Genomic DNA, 26,272 nt, shown 5'->3' with positions numbered 1-26,272 from the left:
CCGGAGGGGGTTGCTCCCCGAAATGTAACGAGCTTCCCGGCCCAGGGCTCTCAGGTTTAGCGCGATTCTGGGAAACTCCGTAATACTCTTTCCACTAGTTCACTTTTCAACTCCAAATTCCTGGAATTTCCGGGAGCTCTTCTCCTCGTTGGATTAGTTTGAGGCGTTAATCACTTCCGGGAGAATCCTGTTCGGATAATATTTCGGATGGGAAATGATGCTTGAATTATTGGAGAATCACGAACGTTTTCATCGCTCACGCTCATCCCGGTAGAGCAACATATTTTCACAGCACTGCAAATGAGCCGGCCTGACACGAACTATTATTTTAAGCTAATTCCCTGAATATTAATACTCGCACAAAGTGACGAATCACCCTCGGGCTCTCTTTTCCCGACGATACACCGAACGTGCGCGCATGCGTTGTTACGCGTCGCAACCAAATCAGACTAATTGCAGGCTCCCATTACCACTCTCAGTCCGAGCTCCCAACAAACCCTCTATAATTCATCGTACAATTGCTCTCGATTATCACCGTTTGCACTGCCGCAAACTCGCTTTTTCGATTCTACAACGAACCCCCTTTCTCGCGACCCGAACACTGGATCACCGGGTCAAGGCTATTTTTCAATCGAATGCCAAACAACTGTGGCACCGGACTCTGGGGAAACTCGAAAAAGCTGCAGATTCGAACGCTCATTCTTTTAATTACTTTATCGAAGGCTCCCAATCGGATAAACGTTTTGTCAACGTTTGTTTATTGTCAGGTTATTTGGATCTTTTTCGACATTTATTCAACTTGGAATCGCTCGAAAATCCATTAAAAGCAGCAACGATCGTTAAGGGCGAATGACACTTTGCTGGCTCCAAAAAATTCCTTTTCCCGACATTTTTTTCAATTGGAACAAAAGTTGGTAGGACAATGATATTCCGGCGAGTTTCTAAGCATTTATTTAACTGTACAACCAAATATTATGATCGAAAAATATTTAAAAATGACAGCACCGGAGCCATTTTTGCGAGTGTTTAAGTAAAAATATTCAATTTTCGAAAAAAATATGGTATTAAAAAATGTTTTAATGAACTTATCAAAAATCGCGTCCGCACGCAACCTCCGAATTGTTGGAGTTCACAGTGTACCGTTTCGAAAAACCATGTTTTGAGAATAACGCGTTGCAAGTTTTGAAAGCTAGTCGACGGAGACCAACGGGCTCGGGGGAGAGCTTAAAATTTAAAAGAAACTTTTTTTTCAAGTCAGAACCTATTTGCCTCATATTCTAGAGGGTTCGAAGTATATTAAGCGGTTTTAGCCCTCAATGTCCTGGGGACATGCGCATCGAAAGCAGATTCACATTTTCGAAAAATCTTACCCTCCACCGAGACGCTCCTGCGGTGGATTATTTATCCTGAAGCTACGACTAAACAAACGTAAATAGAGGAGCAGTGTCCAAGGTAAACGTGAAGTGGGTCGCTAACGAGTTCGTCGACAACCGCGTGGCACAAAAAGGTTTCTCCTTCAGGGAGATAAAATGAGCTAAATTTTGAAGCGTCGCTCTCGCAATGCAGGATGACGCTCAAGCGTTAACTTTTAATTAATCGTTTCGGTATTCTCGTCATAATTTTGGTAAACGAGGCAAGAATGATATATCGAAACGAGGAGAAACCGTACGCGGTTTCATCGTTTCGTGGTGAATTTTGTGTCGCGATTACTGAACTTTCGATATATTAATACAATGGAGAAACAAAGGAAAAACTCGGAGGAAAAATATTTTTCCTCAATATGTAATTACTTGAATCATTTGTTGCTACAAAAGTTTCCAAGCAAAAATAGAGCGACGCGAGTTTCGCCAACGCTCAACGGCCGAGGGCTCCAAGAGAAGAAAATCCACATTTCAGCGTCAACCCTGAAAAGAATTTTTTTTCAAAGATCGAAAAAACAAGAGAAGAGAGATAAAACGAATCGTGAACGATGAGCGAGTAGAAAAAATTGGACAATGACACTCAACTAGCTTTTGGGAACTCAAAAGTGTCACCCTGGCCTCTGCTGGCCAAATATTCAACCGTTCAAAATTAGTCGCTGTCTGGGCTTTTCTTCAACTACGTATATATCAAAAATGGACGCTCGTCCCCAGTCAATTTGCTAAACCACATCCCCATGACGTTTCCCAATTGCAGGACGAGCGAGAATGTTGAATTCAAAACTGGCGTCGCAGTGAAAAATGTCAGAAGCGGTCAGCCCCACGTTGTATCCTTATTCTGGAAAGCGAGCGATGAAAAAAAAATACGGACGCGAAGACATTTCAGCTGAATGAAAAGATAATTTGCACGGATATTCAGTGAAATTTTCAAACTCTATCGTTATTCGTTAAAATGTAAGCAATTAAGATCCCTAATTAAAATAAAAGACGCGCAAATGCGTGCTTTAAGGGGATTGGAAAAGCTAGAAAACGCAAGTGTTGGAGCAGAGCAGTAGCCTCAGCATGGGAGTTTCATGGCGTTATTTCATATTATAAAAACTTTTACGGGTCCGAGCGTTGCTACGTTGATCCCGGGGGAGGATTATTCGTCTTAATTCGCTGGCTCTCGATCGTAGCAAATTTAATAGTCGGTGGATCAGTCGAGGAATTGCTCTCCCGGAGGGTTATTCCGGCTGCTAGCGGAGCGCACCTAACTCGGGGGGGTGCCTATGCACGGAAGGGGAAAAGGAAAGGTCCGGGGATGATGAAAAGATCGAGGGGGGGTGGAAGAGTCCGTGTTCGTGGCACACGAGGCGATAAATAATCCGGGTCGTAAGGGCTTACCGGGCTTATCTGTACCTGCGGCAACGACGAGAACAAGAGAGAGAACTAGCGCGGGTGGGGGGTCGAGGAGAAAAAGAGGGAAGCGCGGGGGGGGGGGAGGTCCGACACTTGGAGTTAGGGAGGGTGCTTCTTTGTCCGAACTTCCGGTTTTGGTAGGAAGCTCCGCAACTGCCGTGGCCGATGCGGTATAACGAGGCTGGTTAATGCCAAGCTGGAGCTTTCTCACCCCTCCGAACACGGGACGATCCCTTGGCGCCGCTTTCGGTCAAGAAACATAAGCTGCTGCCCTGTCTTTTCGACATTCAAACTGAGCCCCCTTCGGGCCTTTTTCAATGGACGGACAAGCTCGAGCTTTTCATGGGAGGATCATAGTAAGCGGGGGGGGGGGGGGGAGGGGGGAAGCTTGCGGCGGCCTAATGATCATAATCGCGTGGCGCGGAAAGCTCGGCATGGGGGTGCAAAAGCTTTTTTTACGACGATGCGATTCCAATCGACTCTGGAGGAAAAGCCGATTCGGCGTGATTAATTCTCGACTCCGAATTACGTAGATTTGCGTCGAACGAGCTCCGCTCGTCCAACGCCTTTTCAAAAGCTTTCATCATAATCATGTGGAAACTACGGTGCTCCGTTGAAACGTTGGTTTCGAAAAGCTATCGTCATTCATAATTGTTGGTATATTCGAGGCTTTGTTTTGGAACAATGGAGATAAATTCGCGGAAACTTTTACTCGTCCATGATTAGCTTTCAAGGTAGAATTACTGGCAGCTCTTCAATTCGAAATCGTATTGCACGGTAGAGCTTTTTACAGGTTTTTAATCATTTTTGAGTTCCAAAAGGGGCCGCAATTAGGAAATTTTAATTTTCGAAGTCCGTTGGCTTCAAGATTCGTCGAGATGCCCGACTCAATATCGTCTCCATGTTTTCCATAATTTTTTGTGTAAACGACAGAAAACTGAAGTCCACAGAAAGCTCTGAACCTGAATTTTTCCTTCTTTTCGAGTCCACATCATTCGAATATTCGGAGGAAATCCGAAATTTACGATTTATCGTGGGTAGGGTTCAATATGTCAAATAACCAAATTATAGAACGGTCGATATTTCGAAATTTTAAAAGTTTTTATATCAGCTTGGAGAAAAATAAGTAATTCGAAATCCTTATTTCCAGTCGACTATTTAGCAGATTATGTGTTTAATCGAATACTCCTTCTTTGAATTCATATTTACTCGAAAATATTTATTTCAATGGTTTTCATTTCGAATGCTATTTTAATAGACCCCACGAGTGTGTCAAAAGCTCATATTTTCGAATTCAAAATGGAGATAAGTTGTTTTATAGACGGACCAGAATTAAGAGTAGCAGAAAATCGAAAGTGAAATTTTCGAGCCTATAAAACTTGAACATGTGAAATAGCAATGGCTCGAAAAGGCGAAAGTGAAAATGGCGATGTTTGAAATTGGAGATCGCCGGCCTGAGTAAGTGAGTGACTTAGACGCGTGTATTTTGAGCTCCGCTGCGTTGCTTTATTTCGATCCACTGTCCAACGTTTTGCTGTTTTGACCCTTCGACTTTTTGGTGTTTCAGTATTTCAACCTCAGTACTAATTTAGTCTTCCGTTATTACGTTTTCGGAATTGTGAATATATTCACAGTATCGCCGATTGTAGTAATTTATGAATCGGAAGCCTGATAGTCGAATTTTCGTAAAATCGATATTTTACTCGTCGTTCTATGGGCGATTGTTAAATTCTATTTTCGATGTAAACGCGCTTCGAGCCTCGATGAGTCTCTACTTTATTTATGTCCGATCGCTCTAGTCGAATTAATCTGTCTCGACAGTATCATTCGCACTTTATAAACTCGAGAGCTGTTCGAAATTTTCTTCCTTCTAACATTTCATCCCCACCCTTTATTGTTCGTCATCGTAGAACCTGGCATTATTGGCTCGATAACTTTTGAGAGGAGTAAAACTCCGAGTCCATTGACGGCAGTTATTACAAACGAGTTTCATTGAGATCCTCTCAGATTGTACAATCCCGTCAGTTCCCTGACGATTGACATTTTTCGTAAACCCCTGAGAGTTTCATTGGCTGAGAGATGTCGATTGGAAATTGATTGGAAGCCTTTTGTCATTTTCGTCGTGAGGGGGCAGGGGGTGGGAAATCGAAAGCACAGGATTGTGTTTGTTGTAATTCGCGAAGGATATGGAAACCCTTTAATTTCGTTGGTTTATGACACAAGTGCAGGCTGCCAATTGCGTGTCATGCTGAGAGGCAAATATATCGATGAAACTGGGAACTTCAATCGGCCATTTGGCTGCGTTGTGGGTGAGGCGGAGGGGATGAAAAGCTCAGGGGGCTTTGGTCGCACCGGATTTTCTTCTCCAGCGTCGTTTTTACCTCCCTTTCATTCTCATCTTTCGCTTCCTCTTTCCCTCTTTCTCTCTAATAGAGTTGGTGGTCCATTGACCCTTTGGATATCTCGCGAATTCGTCGTTGGTATTTGACACGACAATTGAACGTTACAGGAGTAGAACGGAGGGAAAGAGAAAGAGAGAGAAAGAGAGGGAAGAATGACAGATGGAACGAGAGAGGATCGGGGGCTGGAGATGAGAGCTACGATTTTAATGGGTCAAATGGCTTTATTGGGGCTATTCGAGCCACGAATTTGCATCGTTCGGAGATCGTTTAATGGAGCGACGTTAACTGCCCTATCAAAATGGACGTAAATTCCTCATATAAATCTCTTCTTGTTTACAAATAATCTCTTCCAATTTAAAAACAACAAAATGAAATTAATTAACAACCGATTTGCTCTCCCCTTCTCATGTAGGCTTCAATCATTTACAGCGATCTCTTGTTATATCCATAAACAATAAACAATCCGACAAGCAATAATGCCAAACGAGAGGTAATCAACAATTGAAATCAATTTGCTTATTCCACACTTGGAACGTACGCAATTTCAGTTTATTGCTTTGCATTCTAATATCCCCTTCGAATGGCTCTTGCTGTTCGCATACAAATTTATCCACTTGAACCAGCTCCGAGGGAATTTCACAACTCGCCATTCCACATGGTTTTTCTAATCTTAACGAATACTGTGCTTTTTTTAAGTCAGCTTAAGTACTCTTGGGACAAACTCAATTGTGAATGCTGCTAGAAGTTATTGCTCGAGGCAACGAAGCTTCAGCGAAACGAATTCAGGCAAGCTAGAACTCGATAATTGAGATTCAAACATTTTTTTAAGCAACCGTGAAGACTTTAGAGGTATGTGAAAAAATATTTCTCGAACGTTCGAACTTCGTCGTCGGGTTCGAGAGAAAAAACGATTGAAGAACTCACGAACTTCCGAGTCTCGAATTTGATCGAAAACGAAAAAAAAAAAAAAGGAAACAAACAAACAAACAAGTCGATCGTGCCTTTTTTGATAGAATTTACAAAAAGCGCATGGAATTTTGTTATAAAAAGTGCCTCACTTCTGGAAGCCTCGAAAAGCTCGCTCCGTCGAAAAAGCTCGATTCGGTAAAATTTTAGTTTTCTTAGGGTGCATTTTGCGAGGAACTGTACACCTGGAATCGCTGTTATATCTGCAAGGCTGATTCATTCCCTCGGATATCTCTCTTAGACGCACTACGCGAAGCTGTTTTTCTCCTTTTCTCTTTCGTACCGCATTCGCGTCGGCCTCTAGAGCACGTCGACCGCACGCTCGCGTTGAATCGTTACAACTCCCTTCGGAAGTGTAGCTCGAGAGTTTCGAGGGCGATGCGCACTCGTCTCATTCTCGCTCTCGCATCCCCGCGAATCTTTCTTCTCTTATATGAATATGAAATATGCAAGTGGCTTTCTACGTGTAACTGGCGCATACTCTGACTCAAGACACTTCCGGTGAATTCGCTATCTTCCGGCGCTTCCACCCCCGGACCGGCCGGGGTGTCATTCAACCCGATCACGCTGCAGTTCCGCATCTGCACTCTCCCTGGAGAGTTTCGAGTCCGATTTCGTCGGCGCTCCACCGGAGCCCTGCGGAGCAAAGCTTTACGAGGGGCTTTCACTCGCCCTCAGTCGAATAACCAAAAAGCACTGGGTCCCGCGCCGCCGTTGCGGGTCGGCGAATCGTCCGGAAAATCTTGACGATTCTCCGTCGGATCGAGACGCTTTTTATTTTTCCGTCCTCCACAAAATTCCACATTTACCACGGTTTTACACCCCAAACTCGGGGGCTTGCATGCATCGGGGAGTTGGAAAAATTTGATTTTCCTCTAATTTCCTCTCGAAAACAATTCCATTTTCAAATTTTACGAGCCAAATTCCCCCCTCGATATTTGTGCCGAATGTTTTTTACGACGATTCTCTTCCGGATGGTCAACCCATCAAAGTTTCAATAATTCGCAAGCTTTTGGAATCGTCGAACCGATTTTTCGAGTTGCACACTCAAAGCTTCCTCGTAATGGAATCCAGGCGGCCAGGAATCCCTCATTTTTCTATTCCTCGCCACATTTATATGGATAATCGTGTACGTACTGCGAGGGGGTTGAAACGTTTCAACAACCCTCCGCTCAATTCCCCTCCCGAGAACTCTGCCAGCCCGAGACGTCGCGATTCGCTCGACAAAGCTCAAGATCGAAATTCTTCTCGTTTTTCTGTGCAAGCTCCGGCACTCAGTGCGACTATATAAACCCGGGGATTGGAGTTTACGCGCGAAATAGGGCCACGTCGTAAAAGCTGATCGTAAAAATGCTCCGAAGCGCTGTAGCGGCGGGGGGGGATCGCGCTAAAAGTGCGAAGTTGATACCAAATTGACAACGTAAAATATCGATTGGTACAAGCCAAGTGGCGAAAATATGATCCGCACAAATAAAAAAAGGGAATGAGAAGGATTTCATGGCGGCAAGAAAGCAAAAAAGCTCCTAATTTCCACTAAATCGTTCCCCCCTCGATCCCGCTTTTTTCCGCTTTTCTTTATAACCCCGAAAATCCTGATTTTTTATAAAAACAAACTTCCGTTACCGGGGGTGGATGAAATTTCGAAAAATCCAGTAAAAAAATGAGGAGAGGGAAGCGCGAAACAATGAAGTTGCCAGCGAGCCGTTGCGTCCGTTCAAACGAAACGCTGCGGATGCGCGCGGAACGCGTTAGTCCAAGCGCAGCGAACCCGAAAGCCCAAATTCGACGTTGCAAATACCTCGTCCCAGAATTTGACAAACGGTTGCCGCGACTATCATTGAATTTGAAAAATCATATAAATCCATGAAAAAGAAGGAATTTTGACGCACGGCGAGTTTTTTGGAGCACAAATTAACGAGCTTCTACAACCGTCGAGTTTACACACCGCGAGATTTATTTCCTTATAATAAAAAAAGAATTGAAAGTAAAAAAAAAAACAAAAAAAGAATGAAAAAATAAATAAACAAATAAACAAACATTTTTGAATGTCGAATGACGATATCGCTCGAATAACACGATGCTATCAAAGTCCATCAGGATGATAAGAATAAATAAACGTGTCCGTGTACATCGATGCCGGGCTTTCGAAAAATAAAGTTCACCGGAAAAGAGAGCGCGAGTTCGATGAGGCGGGGCCGTGGCGTGGGGGGGGGGGGGGGGGGGCATGGAGAGAAAAATTGAGGCAAATAAATAAATGAAAAACATACACGCGTGCATCCGAGCCGGGCCTCTCTGCAGACACATCTTCGTGTGAGCTGGAGCTCGATGCACAAAAGCATTTTGCTCTCGAACGAGTGAGCATAACAAAATCCTACACACTCTCGCCATGCGGTTTAGTGCTTGGGGTGGAGGTTCTGCTGCTGCTGGCTATCGAGGATATTTTTTCTCATCCACTCTCGGGGGCCCCAGTTTTCGTCCTTTGTATTTGTACTCTATCGTACTATCAACAAAGCCACATAATTCACATGATTTAACGCACAAAGTTATAGCTCCATCGGTTCACTTCCCCGATCGAGAGGGAGAGAGAGAGAGAGTTCATGAAACCGTTAAAACCGAATAAAAATATCAATTTTTCTAGAATATTGCACCGAATGTTTGTTTTTCCTCGTCACAGCAAGATCCAGCATTTTCATTTTTTTTAATTTTCTCATACTTTTCGCCCCCCCCCCCCCCCCCCCTCCACCCTCCTGAAAGGCTCAGAAGATTTTCCATTGGAGATGTTTCAAGGATCGAATCGTTCGAAAGTCGATCACTTCTCGGGGTAAGCACTACGAAGAATATTAAAACTGGAGCCAAATTCAATCGATCATCAAAGAAACTAATTTCGAGGGCTAAAATATTTTGGTTTTTTTTCATTCCTGGCGAAAAGACCATTCGATGGTATGAAGGAAAACAAAATTTTCACAATCGTTTGGCTCCTGAGACCAAAATTTTATCAGTTATTTATTAAGACATTTTATAATTTATGAATATTTACTAAAATTTATTAAAATTATTTACTTGAAAAATATTCTTTTTTTTTCATTGATTCATTTTTCACAAAATTCATGAATTCTTTCAAATAATCTTCGAATCGAAGGTTTTTCACCTTCATTTCGATACGAATTTCCTCTATTGTTACTCTAGTTTCCTGATTTCGATCGACGTGAACTTCCGTTTGCTCGATTCGAAGCGGTTCTGAACAAAAGAATAGCGAAATTTGTTATTTTTATATTTATTTTATTTATTTTGTTTTGCCTCATCCCCCTCGCGGTTCCCAGAGCTCTGAATAATGCTCGAACATCTCGTGTTACAGTTAAATACCTGAGGGAAGTAACGCCGTACTTCAGGAAAGCCTCGATCATCCAGGAGGTCGGGTGGGAATTACAACGAGGATTTTTGAGCGCAACACCACCACCACCAAAATCACCACCCCGGGCAGACACGCGTTATCTGCCCTTGCAGCTATGCAGACTCACGAGGGCGCATCACTCGTCCGATCCCGGTGAGTAAAGAAAACAAAAATTACGAAATATCGTTCAATATTTTTCCGCTTTTGTTACGAAAAAAAAAGAATAAAAAATAAATAAAACAGGATACAAAAAGCGCGTTCCGGATCCCGATTGAAAAAACCCCTCAGCCATGATCACCCAATGGAAAAACAAAAACTCTCTCGATATTTCTCAATAAATTGGCAGATTTACTTTTGTCGTCAACTCTTTTTTTTTTAACAATGTTTTGGATTCGTTCCCTATTTTTTTTATGCTCTACGAGGAAAAAGACGCTCTGAAAAATTAGGAAAAACAGTTGTTTGATTTTCCATTTTTTTTTTTTATTCCAAATATACTTGATCGTTTATTTTATTTTCAACTTATTTCATCCATCGTTTTGTCCCAAATAACTTAATTTGCTGATTTGATTGAAATTTCCTTTACACCTGGCGTTCGTTGTCGAGCTATTTAATTCGGAATTTTCGTCTCGAAATCACTTTATTCCCCTCTCATTTCTGTTTGAACTGACGTTATTTGTGGTACAGTCTTGGATCATCGTTATCGGTTATTTCATTACAAATTTTCTCCAAGTGGCGGTGTCTTTCAAATTATTTATTACTTCCAGTCTGTAGTCGAATCTATTTTCAACTGTCACAAACGACCTTAAATTTATATTATTTTAACTTTCCTATTACGACTCAACTAATATAATCTCGAACCAAGTGCGCACATCGCCTAATCAAAACACTGGAAACAACCCATCCTCACCTCATCATTAAACACACGTGCCCTGACGTACGTTATGTACGTAAGTGTTCTGGTTTCCACGTTTCCAATTTTTTTCTCCTCATAAATCCTGAAAAATAGAACTCAGAAAACTTGTGCTCAAGGTAACGAAAACGAACTCCGCTTATCTGACCCAAATTTAGCCCTATATATTCGGTTGTCATTCGTTTAGTCGTCTTAGACTTAAACTCTGGACAAGGCATCTACGGTAACATACCACGAATCATACCAAGTTTTATCACTTATTGCAATTTACTAACACCTTATGTTAGATCCTAGATCGCTCTATCATACTCTTCTGTTGTAATTTACTAACCATCTGTTTTCATTAAAGAGTGTATAAAGACTCCTAGATCTCTTCGTCCACGACTTTTAAGGTAGTTCATGCACGAAACGAATTTCTTAAGAAAGTCTTTAAATTTACACAGAGTTTAAATGGATAGTCGACTGACACACGTATCAAATTTTAAAGGGTTCGTCTCATTGGTTATTGAGATAAGCGTGTTTAAATATGAAGAAAAATACACAGGTTTATAGGGACTGTGCAGCAAAAAATCGTTCATCTTTTCATATAACGAATGAACGGTTCTTACGAAGTTTATGAAAAAGTACACAATAACAATGAAGTATGAAATGAAAGTTTGGGAATAAATTCGTACCTTAAAGATTGAACGAAATTGGTAACGAGCACTCGTATAACCTGACATTTGGTTATTTCGGCATTGTGTTTCTTCTTGGTTTGGGCCACTCCTGTCACAGCTTTCTGTCTTTTTATTAATACTTTTTTCTTTATCCATTTCCCTTTGCGCTCTCTAATGCGATTTTTTACATTAAAAAACTGTAGTATTTCAGCCAGGGACGAATGGATGATAGATCCCCGATTAATTAATGGCTTGTAATTTCATTCGCCAAAAGATAAGTTGAAAAAATTTATTTACAATTTCGAATTAACAACTGACATTAATTTAAAGTCAGTATATCTTCAATTAGGAATTAAAAATCGATCCATTTTAGACACCCTTAAAATACGATCCTTCGAGCATGATTTACCTTAATATCTTTCCTCAATTGCAACTAGACAAAAGCAAGACTTCTCTCAGCCTGCGCCGACGATTCTCTAACGAGTATATCCATGTACAAACCCACTGCGTATAATACCTGCATGGAAAAGTCTATGGGACATAGCATTTACCGCTCGACGCTCAAACACCCAAAGCTTTCCTTCACGCCCCTCCGGGCGTGACACAACTCGCAATTCCGAGATAAAAATCGAATTAAAGTGTGGAAATTTCAAAAAAAATACTAATTCATTTTTTTTTTTTCAGTTTTTATTCATTCATTTCGTTATTATTGTTGTTGTTGTTGTTTTTTTTTTCTTAATTTCATTCGAGCTCCATCGATCTCTTCGCTTTTTCAGTCTATTTAGCTTATTATAGCAAATAAATAGAAAAATGATGTAGCTGAATAACTGAAAGAGAAAATTGGATAAATATTTTCGTATGTTCTCGTAACTGTAAATCGAGTTGAGCTAGATGCGGAATCATGAAGGTTTTGTGTGAGCTAAGAAAAGCAATCGGAGACGTGCTGTATCTATCTCGTATCTTTAGCTTGGCGACTGGAATGAAGAGAGAAGAAAAAAAAGGTATAAAAAAGGGAAGGCAACTCCCAAGTGCTCAGCAGCGCTCGGTTTGTCTCGATTCACCGAGATATGCGAGGACGTTCTTCCGGCGTTTCTTGCGTCACAAAATACCTCATGTGCGTTTATCCAAGCTTGCCATATTATTTAAGTCAACATGCCGTCGTATCAGAGAACGTAGGAACAGATGGAGGTCCCTGGAAAAATATTCAATATCGTATTCCACGATATTAGATTCTGTTTATAAACAGACTCGGTTTCCGGCTGCTGTAACGACCAACGGTATCGATTACGTGCTGGTATGAAATATCGGAAACATTATCCATTTGATAATAATGAACGAGCCGATGATACAACGTCGAATTAGTGAAGCAACGCAATCGATGAAAAATATCAGAAAAACAATATCGACGACGATAGAAAAACCGCATTCTCGTGTTATTACGAGGATCTGATCGAGAAATATCATCTTGAACAATATTCTTCAAAGTTGCTTTCAAAACGATGTTACAGTTTCCTCCTTGACGACCCGTGTCGAGTACGAGTGATTTATTCAGTTTTTAGAATATTTATTGTTGAATGAAAACCTTGGGAAAATAGCAGATCTTTGATGAGTTTCTTTCAGAATAAAATCTTCTTTTCCCATACAAAATTTTCCATTTTTTTTCAACTTTTTGTGAATCGTTCTCGATTCCAATATCAATTTGTTGATGCTCAACGTTTGATGAAAACAAAACATTCGTAACTGAAATAGTTCGTCGAGTCTGATCACATGCTGGCTGTTACTACTTGGTCCGAAAGCTACGCACGTACCTTCGACGGTTGAACTGGGTTTTTGTGGGCCGAAATAAAAATTTCAGCCACGTGACGAATTCTGTAACAATTTTCGTAATCCTCAAAGGCTCTGCATCCTTGTCGAGGTTGAAATACATGAATGAGAACTCGAAAATTCGTGATTAAAAAGTGACTTTTGTGCACGATATTCATGCTTTGAAAACTCTCATAATTATTGTTATCGTTATTGGCCATCCGAAGTTTCCGGGTGAATACGAATGACGCACAACCGTGAGTTTTTACAGGCTTACAAAATGGGTATTCCTCCCACATCGCAGTTTGCTACTGCCTCGGATACCCCACTGAGAGAATAAGTGAACGTACAGAATCGAGCAATATTGTTCGTTACTATTCTCTTAACTATATTTACCCACAGACACACACCCTGGCGAACATTCGCGAATGGCTCTTCGAAAATGTGTGTTTATGAACTCACGCTCATATACAAATCCGTCTCTCTCACCGTTGGGCACACTCGCTCTCCCTTTTCTCGTGGATGTGCTCGTCGAGGATGCGAGAGAGAGTTAAATTAGTTTCCTCGGGAGCAAAAGCTGCCGCTTGTTTTCAGGGCTAACCCGTATAATTCGTGAACGGCTCCATCAGCCTGTTGTCGTGGGAGATTCGGCGAGAGAGAGAAAGAGAGAGGGCCAGGCCAGAAAGGGGTCGAAACGAGTTGTACAGCTTGCTCTCCAGTTATCCACCCAAAGTCCAACCGCCTTCTCTTTCGCTCCGAACGCACCTACAACCTTCGCGCGATCACCTTCTCGCCACCAAACTCTCACAGCACAGTTTTACTCGCGCTGCTCGAACGCGATTGCTCTCCCCCACGAAAGGCCTCAACTCCAACTTTTTCTGCACTCTGTTGCCTCAACTAAAAGTCCTTCTGCTTCCACGCTCCCTGTAAATACACATTCATATGTTTCAGTCTGTGTTTATGTGCTTCGCATCCTCCCCTCCACTTTTCTGGAGTTCTACCTCTCGCCACTCGGCGGCTCTGGTTCGCAAACTCCGCGAGTTGCAGTTTGCGAAGTTAATTACTGTCGGATAATTGCACCTATGCCACGTCCGTCTGATTAATGAGAACCGCTAGTTGGGACTCTCGAGCTACAACCTTCGCTCTTTCTCCTCAATGCTGCCTCTCCCTCTCTCTCTCTCTCTCTTCTTTTCTCTTTATCTCACATTTTTCCCATCTCTTGACACATCTTTTAATGTGTATCGAGAACGGGGAAGAATCGTTTAAAGATGCAGGAAAATGTGACGACGAATTGTGAGGCTTGAGAAGGCGCGAAATTTCGAGCAGTAGCTAATGTCGATGTTGGTCAGACGACCTTCGTCTCGTCGATTCCTTTCGGGGGGACGAAAAAACGTGTTAAGGGATGGAGGAAAGTAGGGGAAAAATCGGTAGAAGGATCGATTGGAGGAAAAACATTGGCGGAGAGTTTAAACGCTAGAAAGTGGTTGGAATTCGGGGCAGTAGTCGAGGTCAGTGTTGGTCAGACGAAGCTTTCTCTTGCAGATTTTAATTTAGGGGTTTGAGAATTGTTGGAATTTGGGAGAAACTTGAAAAATATCGATGAAACTCGAATTTATGAGTTCCAAGGAGAAGGTTTTAGATGCTCTGCTCGCTCACGTTTAATATTTCATACCTGTAAACAAGTCTGAATTCGAAGGGGATTGTTGTTGTTTATTTTTCGTTGGTACCTGGAGCATTGGCAGTAGCATCAAAAATGGTATTAAATTTGTGACGTTAAAGTGGGGAACGACAAAGCTTAATTATCAAGAAGGGTTCTCGTTGGAGCCTATAATTTTTAAGTGCACCCTGGCGAGGAGAGCAAAGTGTTGAAATAAAATGGGGCTGATCGTTATACGTTGCTTGCGTATGGGGTTGCAGGATTTCCAAACACACGTATGAATGTGGTGAAAATTGGTTAGCGCGAGGGGGTTTTGCAGAGGGGATGAAACGAGAGGCATCGTACGCGTGGATCTAGTTATTGCCACTCGGTGTTGCTACTGCCGCTGCTTGCATGTGTGTTGGTGAGTTTAGCACGTTTGGGAAGCTCAGGAATATACCGAACACCGAAACGTGGCTCGTAGTTGCGATTAACCCGAGGGGCGAATCGAAGTACCAGGTGGAAAAGTGGAATCTGTTAGTGCTTCATCCCCTTTTTCACCCTCTTTATCAAAACTGTAATCGTGATCTCGTAATTTCATTGAGAAGCTTGAAATCGCGATGCTGCCATCGAGAGCAAAATACATTCGGATTTATACGATTTTCTTGTTTTTATTGCTCGTCGTTCTGCCTCTTTTTCTTATGGTTTCTCATTCCAATGGTTATTTTCATGGTTACTTGTTTTTATGGTTTTCTTTCGTTTCAGTTACAATCTCATTTGCAAGTTTTCGAAACTATTCCGTTCCTACTGTGGTCAATTATTTTCGTCTCCGTTTCGTAAATTCTTTGAAACTCATTATTTCGCGTGGTCCAATATTAAGTGAGGTATAAATCATTTTATGTTGGTAGTCCGGGGGATTCGTCGATTAAGAAAAAAACGTGATTGAAAGTCTTTCAAAATTGTTTTCAACGAACGCTACGACTCTCGTGGTCGTCGAACAACGTGTCACTCATTTTTCGTACACACATAACCTGCTGCTCGTGGAACGAGAAAACTGTGACGTGTCACTCGGTCTGCCTGCAGGCCTGTTGAGCCTCGAATCTCCTCGAGCACAGCTTTTTGTGTCCAATGCCGGTGAAAGCGGAATTGAAAAATAACAAACAACTAAAACAACTACACCTCGCGTGTACCTGCCTGTACCAGTTGTTAAGCCCCCCCCCCCCCCCCCCCCCCCCCCCACCGATGGAATGCTGAACACGAAGAAGGAAATTATAGGAATTTAAACGTCGAGAGAAATAATGGTAAAGCAAGGGATGAAAAAAAATATGGTTAGAGAGTTGAAAAAAGAAATAACTGAATGGGGCAGTGTCAATGGTCGAGAAAAATGTAACGATTCGTTAGAATATCGATATTGAATTCCCCTGGTTCGTGACGACTAAGAATCAAGTATTAAAAAAAAATCAGGGTTTAAAAAAAGCCAGCGGCCTGCCGCACTCTTATGTACGCGAATATGCCGATTTATGACGTTGTAACGTTTTCTCAATCACTCTCATGAATAAAGTATTGGAGTTAAAAATTTGAAAATGGGCGACGAATTTTTTTCGATTTTTCTCTTTCGATTAGTCTTCGTTGCGAGTAAATCCGTGCACTTGATCCCCAGATATGATCAAACCTGAAACACAACATGAGAGGTGTAAAAAACTGGAGACAATCACATTTATGCCATTGGGGCAGTAAAATCATGGAAATAAAAATTCAAGAAACAATAAAATGTCAAATAAATGCAGAAGGATTACGAACAAAAAAATGACGAAAGGAGAAAAACTGGACGCGAAAATTTGAAGGGCTAAAAAAATTGGTCACAAAAATGTTCAAAAATGACAAATTTAGACCATTATTAAAATCGAATGTTTTGGGATTTTTGTGTTACACCAAAAAACGTCGTTATCGACTGAATTTTGTTTGTTTTTTTATCTCATCTCGATTTGAAATGTTGTTTAACGCTCCATAAGGTGAAATAAAAAGTTTCGAGTGCTACGAAGTATAAAAACTGTCTTCTCTTCGAGAATCAGAAAAATCCTTTGAGTGCTTTTTTCCCTGGTGCTGATACTCGAGTGATTCGATATTTATAAAGAGCTTGGGGCACGTAACGGGCCTATAAATATATGCGACTACAGGAGACTTTATTGTTGGGATGCAGGAGTGCATTTTTCAGACTCTTTCATGGTGGGCTGAGCAGAGAACTCGTTTACAATGTGTGACGCGACAACGAGGGGTTGGTCGTCCCTTGACGCTTTGGTTTAACAAAAATGCAAGCGGATACTCCATGCAGGAATAAGAAGAAAAAAAGGAGTGGAAGAATGAATACTTCGATGGTTTATTAATTAATGTTTGTTCTCGTGCATGGGCCTGGAAAGAAAAACGAGAACAGGGAACGTCGCAGAGGCATGCGAAAGCTGGTCGCTGGGAGGAGGGATTACGGCGATACGAGGGATGGTACACTCGCATAGAAAATGCGTTTCGGTTACTTCCGGTTTAAAGCTTCGGGTTCTTTCATTCTCTTTATTCCCCCCCCCCCTCTCTCTCTCTCTCTCTCTCGTTCTCTCCCCTTAAAACATTATTTATAGCTATAAACTGTGAGTATAAGTAGCAATGCCTCGTTCACTTTCTTCTCTCTTCATCATCATCCAATTTTCACTTTTAGCTCCTCTGCTGTCCGGCTAAATTCCTCTCGATCGTTCCATCCCTTTCTGGCCTTTGGGAAAAGTCGATTCGAAACTTTGCTCGGTTCTTGTAATGCTTTCCGTTCGCGTGCTTTTACCGAGCTTTTACCTCGTCACTCAAACTTGCTACGAAAAACTAACGAAACATGCTTAATATACATTCGTAGACGCGGCGCGGCGAAAAGATTTTTCATGTTAACTTTGCCTCCATCTGTCTCTCTCTCTCCCCCCCCCCCCCCTCCTTTTCTATTGCTCTCTCGCACTTTCTGACATTTCATTTCACGTACGCCGGATCAAGTTTCTTAACCTTTGTCAATAATTTGTTGATAAATATTATGAAAAAGTTGACTAAAAGATCGGAGTAGTAGTCGAAGTCCCATTCGTCAGGAAACGACCCAGCCAGGGAATGATTTACGACTTTTTGACACTTTGTCCCTCAAGTTCTGTCGAAAAGTAAAAAATCGTTTCTCCGAATCGAAATAAAGCTTCCTTTTAAACAAATCTATCGGTCGATTCGTCAACTCAATCTCAATCCCAATTAATCTTTCAATCGGTGGCGTGTAGCGAATGCACAAAAATATTTGTGAATGAAATTTTCCAGCGATGATCTCGATCTAATGTAAATAAAAAATAACTTCTGAACTTTGGTGCAAAAGCTGCTTCGAGAGTTGTACTATTTTAGTGATTTGTTAGTCGATCTTGACAGATGCAACGAGTATGAGAAAAGTGGAGATTATTTCTAGGGTTTCTGTCGGAAGGTAGGGAAACTTGTGAGCACGCGAGAGACATCTTTATATACAGTTGTATAGAGAAGCGAGAGTAAAGTGGACGAACTCTTGTGGCTTCTCGTCTATTATTCGGCTTTCCCGAGACTCTGGTTCGTTTATGCGATAACTTTTGTCGTCGCTTTGATCGATACCCAGGAGGGGTGGGTTATTGTTGTTCGCGTACATATACGCGGTCTCGTCTACACAGTAACAAGCATAAAGCTCAGCAGAAACGGTATCAGTTGGAGGGTTCGGAGATTGGAATTCTTCGCAGAGAATCGATACATCGAAAAGCTCGATCGAAGAGAATGTTTAAGGGATGGAAAAGCAGAGAACAAGAAAAAGAGTCTTTTGGGAGTTCGAGCCCGAATCCGAGAACGGGAATAGTCTTCGATTCGCGCGAACATCGCGCGCGATATCTCGTGGGAGGACTCTCGCGCGTCAAGCCGAACCTCCGGGAAGATGCCTCCATTATGGGAAGGGGTTGGTACACAAGGGTTGAGAGGATGAAACATCGCGTGATAGAGAGAAAGTACGAATGAGGATGGAGTGAGAAATAAAAGTGGGGAGAGAGAGAGAGAGAGTCGAAAGCCGTGTTTCGTCGAGGACGTGACAAGCACACCAAGTTGAAACTCGGGAGGCGCGCAAGTGCTGATGGCACCAGTAGGACGCGGAGAGAGTAAGAGAGAAATGTACGGATCGCGTGAAGGAGTCCTGTCTCAAGCCCACTCGCTCTCTCCCTCTCTCTTCTCTCTCTGCTTCATTCGATTTATCCTGCTCTCATCTTCCCTTCGGCGTCCGCGAGCCCTGAGGAATCCACCTTCGGTTTGCCTCCCGGAATAATTAATTTGTGCCAGCGATTCCCATAGATACGTCGCTGGCGCATTGCACTCGGTGCTTTCATCACGCCCGTATATACGTGAATGTTGGTGTTACCGCGACTCGACGAGTCCGTAGAATTTCAACGATTGTTGCCCGCCGCCTAAATCCCGGCGCAGTAAGCTGTACGGGTCCGCAGAACCTCTGCAGGTGTGTGTGCTCATGGTTTGCGGATATACGTGCGGCACGATATTCGTCGACGTGAAAGGACATTATTGACGTAAACTTGTTCATAGCTTGCTCGAGATTTCGAAACGTTTCACCGAACTGTTGAAACGCTCTATGTTTTCCCATAGGAAACTGAAATACTATGTTTGATGTTACAAATGCTCTCGTGGAAGCCTCACAACGTGGCAGCCGTTCGACCGTTGCCGGACAATGGACTCCGAAATATCAAATAATCAGCTAAACCATCAAAGCTCGGTAATCTGTTACTTTACATATGAAAATGGAAAGAAACTTTTCTCGATGGCAGCGCCATGTCAGAGGGTGTTGCGAGATGATCGAGTGGCTTGAAAAGCTCCGAGGCACCGGTTCGAAAGTCCTCGAAAGGGCTCTCATGAAAGAGTTCTTCAAAGTCCCAGATTAAAATGGACCATCGCGGTTATTTCGATCGTAAATGAGGGTCGAAGAGGACTGAGCCAAGGTCATCGGGCCAGCCGATCATTGGCTGGTTTCAGCTGGAGCTGGACGATTGCCTGGAGACGAAGATGGTCGAGTTGCCATACCAGGAAATCCGGAGCGCTGTCTCGATGCCATGGTAGATCCATCAAGCATGGATTCCCTCCGAAGAGGGAATGGCGATCGGGTTTGCGAAGCCCGCGGGCCGGGGAGGAGAGAACCGGGGAGGCGAGAAATGCTGGTGGCTCTGGTGGTGAGTTTAGGTGGCCTGGAGCAGGACGCGGAGCACACATGGAAAAGAGAGAGGGAAGGGGCGCCCTAATGTCGCCCTATTGTCCCGCAATGCGCTCCCACAGTGGCCACTGGACGTGTATGGACAGACGGACGTACGTACACCGCGGATCTCCGAAACCTTGTTAACTCCCCGGAAACTGTTAACAGCGGCACGTTCGATCGAGCCAGCACCTGTTTCTATATCCTCCCTCACAGCCAACCGCTCGAAATCCCACAGAGAATATAGAACCTCGCCTCACTCGCTTCCACATTCAACCTCGTCTCCGCAGCCCCCCAACCCCCTTCCCATATCTATGCACCCCCGTCTCATTCTCCATCACCGGAATCATGATCCTCGATCCATTCCAATCCTCTCTCGTGCGTGTGTCGCACACTGGTCTACGGTCATCGTTCAGAGCCTATTGCCAACCCGGAGGAGACTCTAATGGCCCGGGAGGAGCTCCCATGACGGTGCTGATGCTGCTGCTACTGCTCAGTCAAAACTGCTCGACGTATAACGTCACCCAATTCACACTATCTACGCTCACCAGCAATCGCCAGACATTCAGGATCCCACGGACCGTATGAGCTGGAGCTTCTGTCATCCAAAAACAAACGAGACTAAGGAGATTTCGCGTTTCTACGTCTGACCCTTCGATCCCAATATCCGGGGAGGCTCATTACGATTCGATAGGCTCGCTCACGTACCTAATTCCAAGCGATTCCAGACCTGCTCCAATCGCCTCTGATCAACTCTATTCGGCAATTCTACTCCTTCCTTCTCAACCACCTTCAACGACATCGAAACAGCCGTTTCGTGAAATCTTCAATTATCGGAGCTTCTGCGTTCCTCGTCATAGACAGAGATACCGATCGATTGTACTTGGAACAATAGTTTCAGTGTCTAACTAAGCTCTGTTCTACTCACCTTTGGACAAACGCGTCACACTCCCCTCGGCGGATGGAGAACTCGCTCGGTTTATCCTCCAATAATACCAAGCATAGAAATACTGCTGCGGGGATACCCTGCACGTATAGATGAACCGAATTCTCACATTTTCGGACATTTGGAGGCAACTGCCAGTCTCGTTAAGGAATCACATTTTCTTGAAGTTTACAAAAGTGTGATATATTGAAAGTATTCTGGGAAAGGAAAAAAGTTGGAATATTAAATATTCAACATCGAAGGCGGTTATCTCAAAACCGCATTTTCGAAACCTCTCTCTGCAGCTGCTCTTTTTTCGTTTTCTATTTTTCATTGATATGAAAATACCACGAATGCAGAACTTTCTGTTGTCGCTTAGAGGACGCTGTCAAAAATATTTTCAACAGTCGTTAACAAGTTTTTATGGAACAGAGTAGCGATTGAAAAATCATTAAATCATTTTAAAAGCTTCGAAGATCGATGAAAAATCATGCATATTTGCCGGGCCTCGAAGAGGAGGGCTCTTCCCACCAGAGGAAAAGCTTCCACAGATTCTCGCTCTTGAAAGCAAACCTCTTAGGTCCTCGATACAAAAACTTAAGGCGGTTCCCGCTCGAATCGTTTGGTCACCCGATCCGGCAGAATCGCACATCCAGAGCAAGTGAATAAAAAATTTAATTTCGTGAAAGTTGGAATAGATCGGCGCCTTCTGTAGCTCGTTGCAAGGAAACCTCGTCGTTTTGTTTCGGTCGTCGAATCAGAGTCGCCCATGGATACAGTGGTCCGATCACCGCAGAATCGGAGGCATTCGTCACGCTACCGGGTTCTGGTCTTGTTGTCTGACTGATGCTCAGCATCCCGCGCGCACACGTGGGACGGAGAATAAGTGCGATGGGTGGATGGGCGCGAGGCGATTCGGCATCCGTTTGGCATAGTCTCGGCGCTGGGCGCAGAGCGTCCACACTAGGACAGTGGAGCGAGTGAGGCCAGAATTGAAATCCGCACAGTTGTCGCAACTCGCTCTCGCCGTGCGTTGGGCATTCTCGTGTTCATCCTGGCAGTCCGAGTTTGTTTGCTGTGGCACAGAGGAATCGAGACCAATTTACATTTTCGTGCTATATCGTATCGGCACCAGGCTGAGCACGGAGTCGACAGAGACGAACTGCTCTTCGTTGGACGAGAGAGAAAGTGAACTAGTGGAATCAGGGCGTGAGGCGACCCCCCCGGTTATAGGCGGGATGCAGAACGAATGTGAAACCTGCGCGCGCTCACCGGATTCTATCCTCGCATATGCAGGCTGCTGCGTGTATCTACGAAAGCGCGGTGAACGCACAATTCACTGTTCCAGCTTCGACGGGCTTTTCTGCCGAGGATTTTGGACCTCTTCAAATGAGGGGAGGCCTCGTAATGTTTTTAATCCGCTTCGCTCGTTCATTATTCATGCTTCAGGTCCACGAATCCGTGGTCCAAACGAGTATTAGCAGTACTCCGATAAATCTCGTGCCGAGGAGCCTTGGGAATCGGCTTCGTAGGCGCAAATCCTCTCGCGATCGTGGCTTGTTGCTTCTCGTCGAACGCAATTAATAACGCGTCTGGGCATCCCGTTAAATGCTGCGAAACTCTCCGGCTGTCAACCCGATTTCATGTGTTTTCCTGAAAAAATTTACGATCTCAAGTCACTTTGGCCGGGAGACTTTCTCATGTGGACAAATTTTGGCAGGAGCTTCATGACCAATTCGACTCGAGAAGGTCCATATGGGAGCAGAACGTAATGTGGGGAGTGAAGAGAAGTCTAGTGCAGTGCTCGGTCGATTGGCCTCAGAGAAAATCGCCATTCAGTTGTCGAATATCGAGCGACTCGGAGCAACTGGCCAGGGACTCTGACGTTTTTTTTTTCAAGTTTCCAAGCCTTTGGGAAAATCTCCATCGACCGGTGTCGTTTTGCTGAGAACGCATGAGGCCCCACCACGTCCTTGGCAATCGTTTCAGGATCAATTCATATAATTTTTCAAGCTATTTTTCGTCGTTGTGAGTTTAGGTTTTAATGATCGAGTCACGACTCCACTTTAAGGGGACCGGGAAAATTCGTTAAATATTCGTGGGTACTTAAAGTCCGAAGCTTCGCAGGGATCCGTAGGTTGGAATAGGGAGGAAGGTGGGGCGAAGGTGGCAGTGAGGCTGGGGGATAACGATCGTTAAATCCGTAACGTTGGGAAGGGTCGCGCGCAATCTCGCGCTCCTGCTCGCTCCTCTCGCTCCCTCGGCGTGTATAATATGCATGTATACATGCGCATATTTATGTACGTGTACGGTCATCTACTTGCGTGCGCCATCTCGACGGCCTAAATACCCATATACGACGACAGGTGCGCATAAGGGTGGCTTAACGACAGGTCGAGGGTCGCGTTTATACATAAACGAGGCGTTACCACGCTCCTCGCGGTGCGTCGTTCCCTCGTCTTTCAAATTTTCAATCTCCGTCCAACCTCCCAAGATATTTTTTCTCTCCTCCGAGCGCTTTGTGATCGCCGAGGGAGTCGGAGAGTCCGAGCTTTTTCTGCACGGGGTGGTTCCCGAGTCCGGGAGGCTTTGGAATAATTTTTAATTATTTAGTTATCGCGAAGCTTGACGTGGCAATTACGAAAACTGCATTTCGTCATTTTATGGAACAACCTGCAGTACCAATCTTTCCGTATTTTTCACACCCCCCTCGCCCTGCCTCTTCGTCGTCCGTTTTGCTTGCCCCGTACCAGAGCCCCTCGCCGTCTCGTCCTTTTACACCCGCCAACTAGTTAGTAGTTGGACAGACAATTTGAAATTACGTGAGCGACCCGGCCTGTCGCGCTAACTCGCTCGGAGAGGAAGCGAGACCGAGAAGGGTGCGCGGTGCGACCGGGGGAATGGAATGGAAGAGGTGTGAATGAGGCGAGGCTTCGAGAGAGAAGGAAAGAGAGAGCGGAGTCTCGGCCTTCTCGAAAATTTCACTCGCTTCGTTCCCTCCCGCCTGCCCCCTCCTTAACGTCGCTCCCCTCTCAGCCTCATATTCCATCTCCTCCTCCGTCTTTCTCTCGCTCCTTCTGCCTCTCGCTCTCCCATCTAAATTTGACTGTCACGCGTTTTGCCTTCCACCGTGGAAAAGTCCAATCGTGTTTTATTCGAATGCGTTTCTCGTCTCGTCGAGGGGACGCGGACAAGGAAATTCTATGCAGGGGAAGAGGACAAAAGAAAATAGCAGTCGTGGACACACGCTGCAACAAAGTTCGCGAATTTCTTCTCCTCCGAGTCCTCTCTCCCGTCTGCTTCTCCGTGCAACCTTTTTCGCCGTCCCCCTTCGCCCCCGCGCCCGAACCTTTGCAGCTTCGACCCTCGGGCACCCGACCCCCGTGCATTACCATTTCCATCTCCGTGTATAGCGGTCGGTACGTAGAGGATCGTTGGGAAGAGCGTTATCTTGACGATAAAGGTAGAGAAAAGTTTGGCCGGATGCATTTGTTCCCAATGCGAGGATGTCTCGTTGCGCGTCAGGGGAGGAGAAGGGAAGGGGCTGGGAGAGAGATTGCCGAAGCCTTGTCTCAGTTCCGGTAGCACGAGGAGAGCCTCGGACGTTATTCGAACGAGCGAGCAATGGGGAAAGACATTTATTTACCCTTTTTCGTTTTTCTTCCTCACGCCGCCCCGCCGCGCCCCCTTCTCGGAGCGAAAGATTCGACCCGGAGTGGACCGCTATCTCTGCGACGAGGGAGCCTCCACGGCGAGATGAAACGTCGAGAGAGACACCCCGAGAGCTTCGAATAAAAATAGAGAAACGAGGACGAAAGTGTTTACGGAGCGCTCCGAGAATCTCCAGCATTTCGATACTCGTTTCAACCCGATGGTTTTTATGGAGATGCCAACTCTTGTGGGTCGCTGCACACATACGAACTTCTCCCTGACAAAAGGCCCTTCTGCCTCCAGGCAGAAGCCCTTTAGAAACTGCGAACTCGAGCCCTTTCTACCGCAAAAACAATCGATGAACCGACTACTAGAATGCCAAGCGTTTTTCTTACTCTCGGACTTTCATTCATACGCGTACACACTCGTTCCGTCGTCGTAGTACTGCGACAAAACGACTTTGCTCATACTACGACGACCCACTTTTACTCGACTGCTTCATCACTCCCAAGCCCACTATCCATTCAGGATAACTCCGGAGGTTCGTAAGAATCGTATTTTTCTTTCAATTGCTCCACGACTCGTTACGAGAGACTCTACATCGAGAAACTATTTTCTTACTTTATGGAAAAAGACCTTGAAGCTTGAACAATGTTTTTTGAGCTCCACGTTCGGTGCTTGGAAGTAAATTCTTTTACTTTGGTAATTTTGTCAACGATCGAATATAATTGAGTGCTCTTAAAATCAGACGTTGACAACAAATTATTGACTAAATAAATGGGAACTATTTTTCTAACGAGTTTAAAAAGCCATTTTACTTTCTTTGCATTCGAAATTTTGCCATCGCGCCGACCTGGTGCAAAAAAATCTTATATTTTCAGGGACTACGAAACTTTTTCGTTTGCTTATCGCACTCCACGTGAGTCCAAAATGAGTTGAGGTGGAAATTTTCGACAAGATTATTTTTCCAATATTTTACAATTTTCTACATTCACTATATTGAAACGAGGATTGGGTCCCCACGGCAACTATTCGATTGAGGCTCAAACATTTTTTCGTTTCTTCGACTTTCGACAAAGATTCCTAAACACTGAACCCTTTTGTTTACTAGCTTTAATGTACGCAACGAAAATCATTTGAATTTCGTAAGAGTTTCGTTTCATCGAAACTGCGAAAAAAGCACAGAAATTTTAACCGAGCGTTTCGCTTCAAGTTTTCCGTCTTCAACAACTCGATCGAAGCGCCTGAAAAATTCTTCGCCAATAATCGGACCAACCAGTCTTCGAATTGCCTGATTCGTGTGAATAATTCCCAAGCCCAATCCACTGGCAGGAGCTTTGGAATGTACTTTAAACTCGAATGATAAGAGTATCCTTTTTTTTCCAATAGATTGAGAATATAAAAATTACTAGTCTCGTTCCCACGCTTTGAGCACGAAACGCGTTCTAGTACTTTATAGTTTAACCTGCAAGCAGCACGAGCCCTTTATACTTTTATTCACTGATCTATGTGTATAAAGATAAAGAGAATGAGGTCGAAGGAGGAAAGAGGAGCGGGGGGAGTAGTGAAAGGTCCAGGTATTCGAAGTGTCGAGACACGAAAAGCGTCCGTTGTAGGTCTCGTGAAACACACAATGGAGATTGCTCGATGCTTCACAGCAGCAGCAGCAGAAGCTCTGCTGTGCCGGGGCTGTACAACGGCGCGTTTCACGGAGCACTTGAAGAGAGCCCTTTAGAGGGAGCGTTGATGGCCAACAAAAGCTTCCCCTTTCCCGTGCGGCGCTGTTCCCAACCTTAACATCCTTCCTCGTGGTCGAAGCGCGCTCTGTGCGCTACAAAACGGAAACTTCAACG

The 26,272-nt window shown here is 44.1% G+C and overlaps 1 protein-coding gene across 8 annotated transcripts in view; it reads left to right on the top strand.

Annotated features, from left to right (window-relative positions):
* Syn1 (Syntrophin-like 1) overlaps nucleotides 1–26,272 on the top strand; it is a 275,363-nt gene that overhangs the window by 190,380 nt on the left and 58,711 nt on the right. For all 8 annotated transcript variants that reach the window (XM_043432138.1, XM_043432137.1, XM_043432140.1 and 5 more), the window contains one exon: nucleotides 9,540–9,728. In XM_043432138.1, coding sequence (XP_043288073.1) covers nucleotides 9,540–9,728 — 189 coding nt within the window. The remainder of the gene's footprint in view (nucleotides 1–9,539; nucleotides 9,729–26,272) is intronic.

The sequence above is a fragment of the Venturia canescens genome, chromosome 11 (assembly GCF_019457755.1).
Source record: "Venturia canescens isolate UGA chromosome 11, ASM1945775v1, whole genome shotgun sequence".
In the NCBI taxonomy this organism is placed as follows: Eukaryota; Metazoa; Arthropoda; class Insecta; order Hymenoptera; family Ichneumonidae; genus Venturia; species Venturia canescens.
Note: the sequence above shows the minus strand (reverse complement) of the source record. Positions and strands in the feature narration are given on the sequence as shown.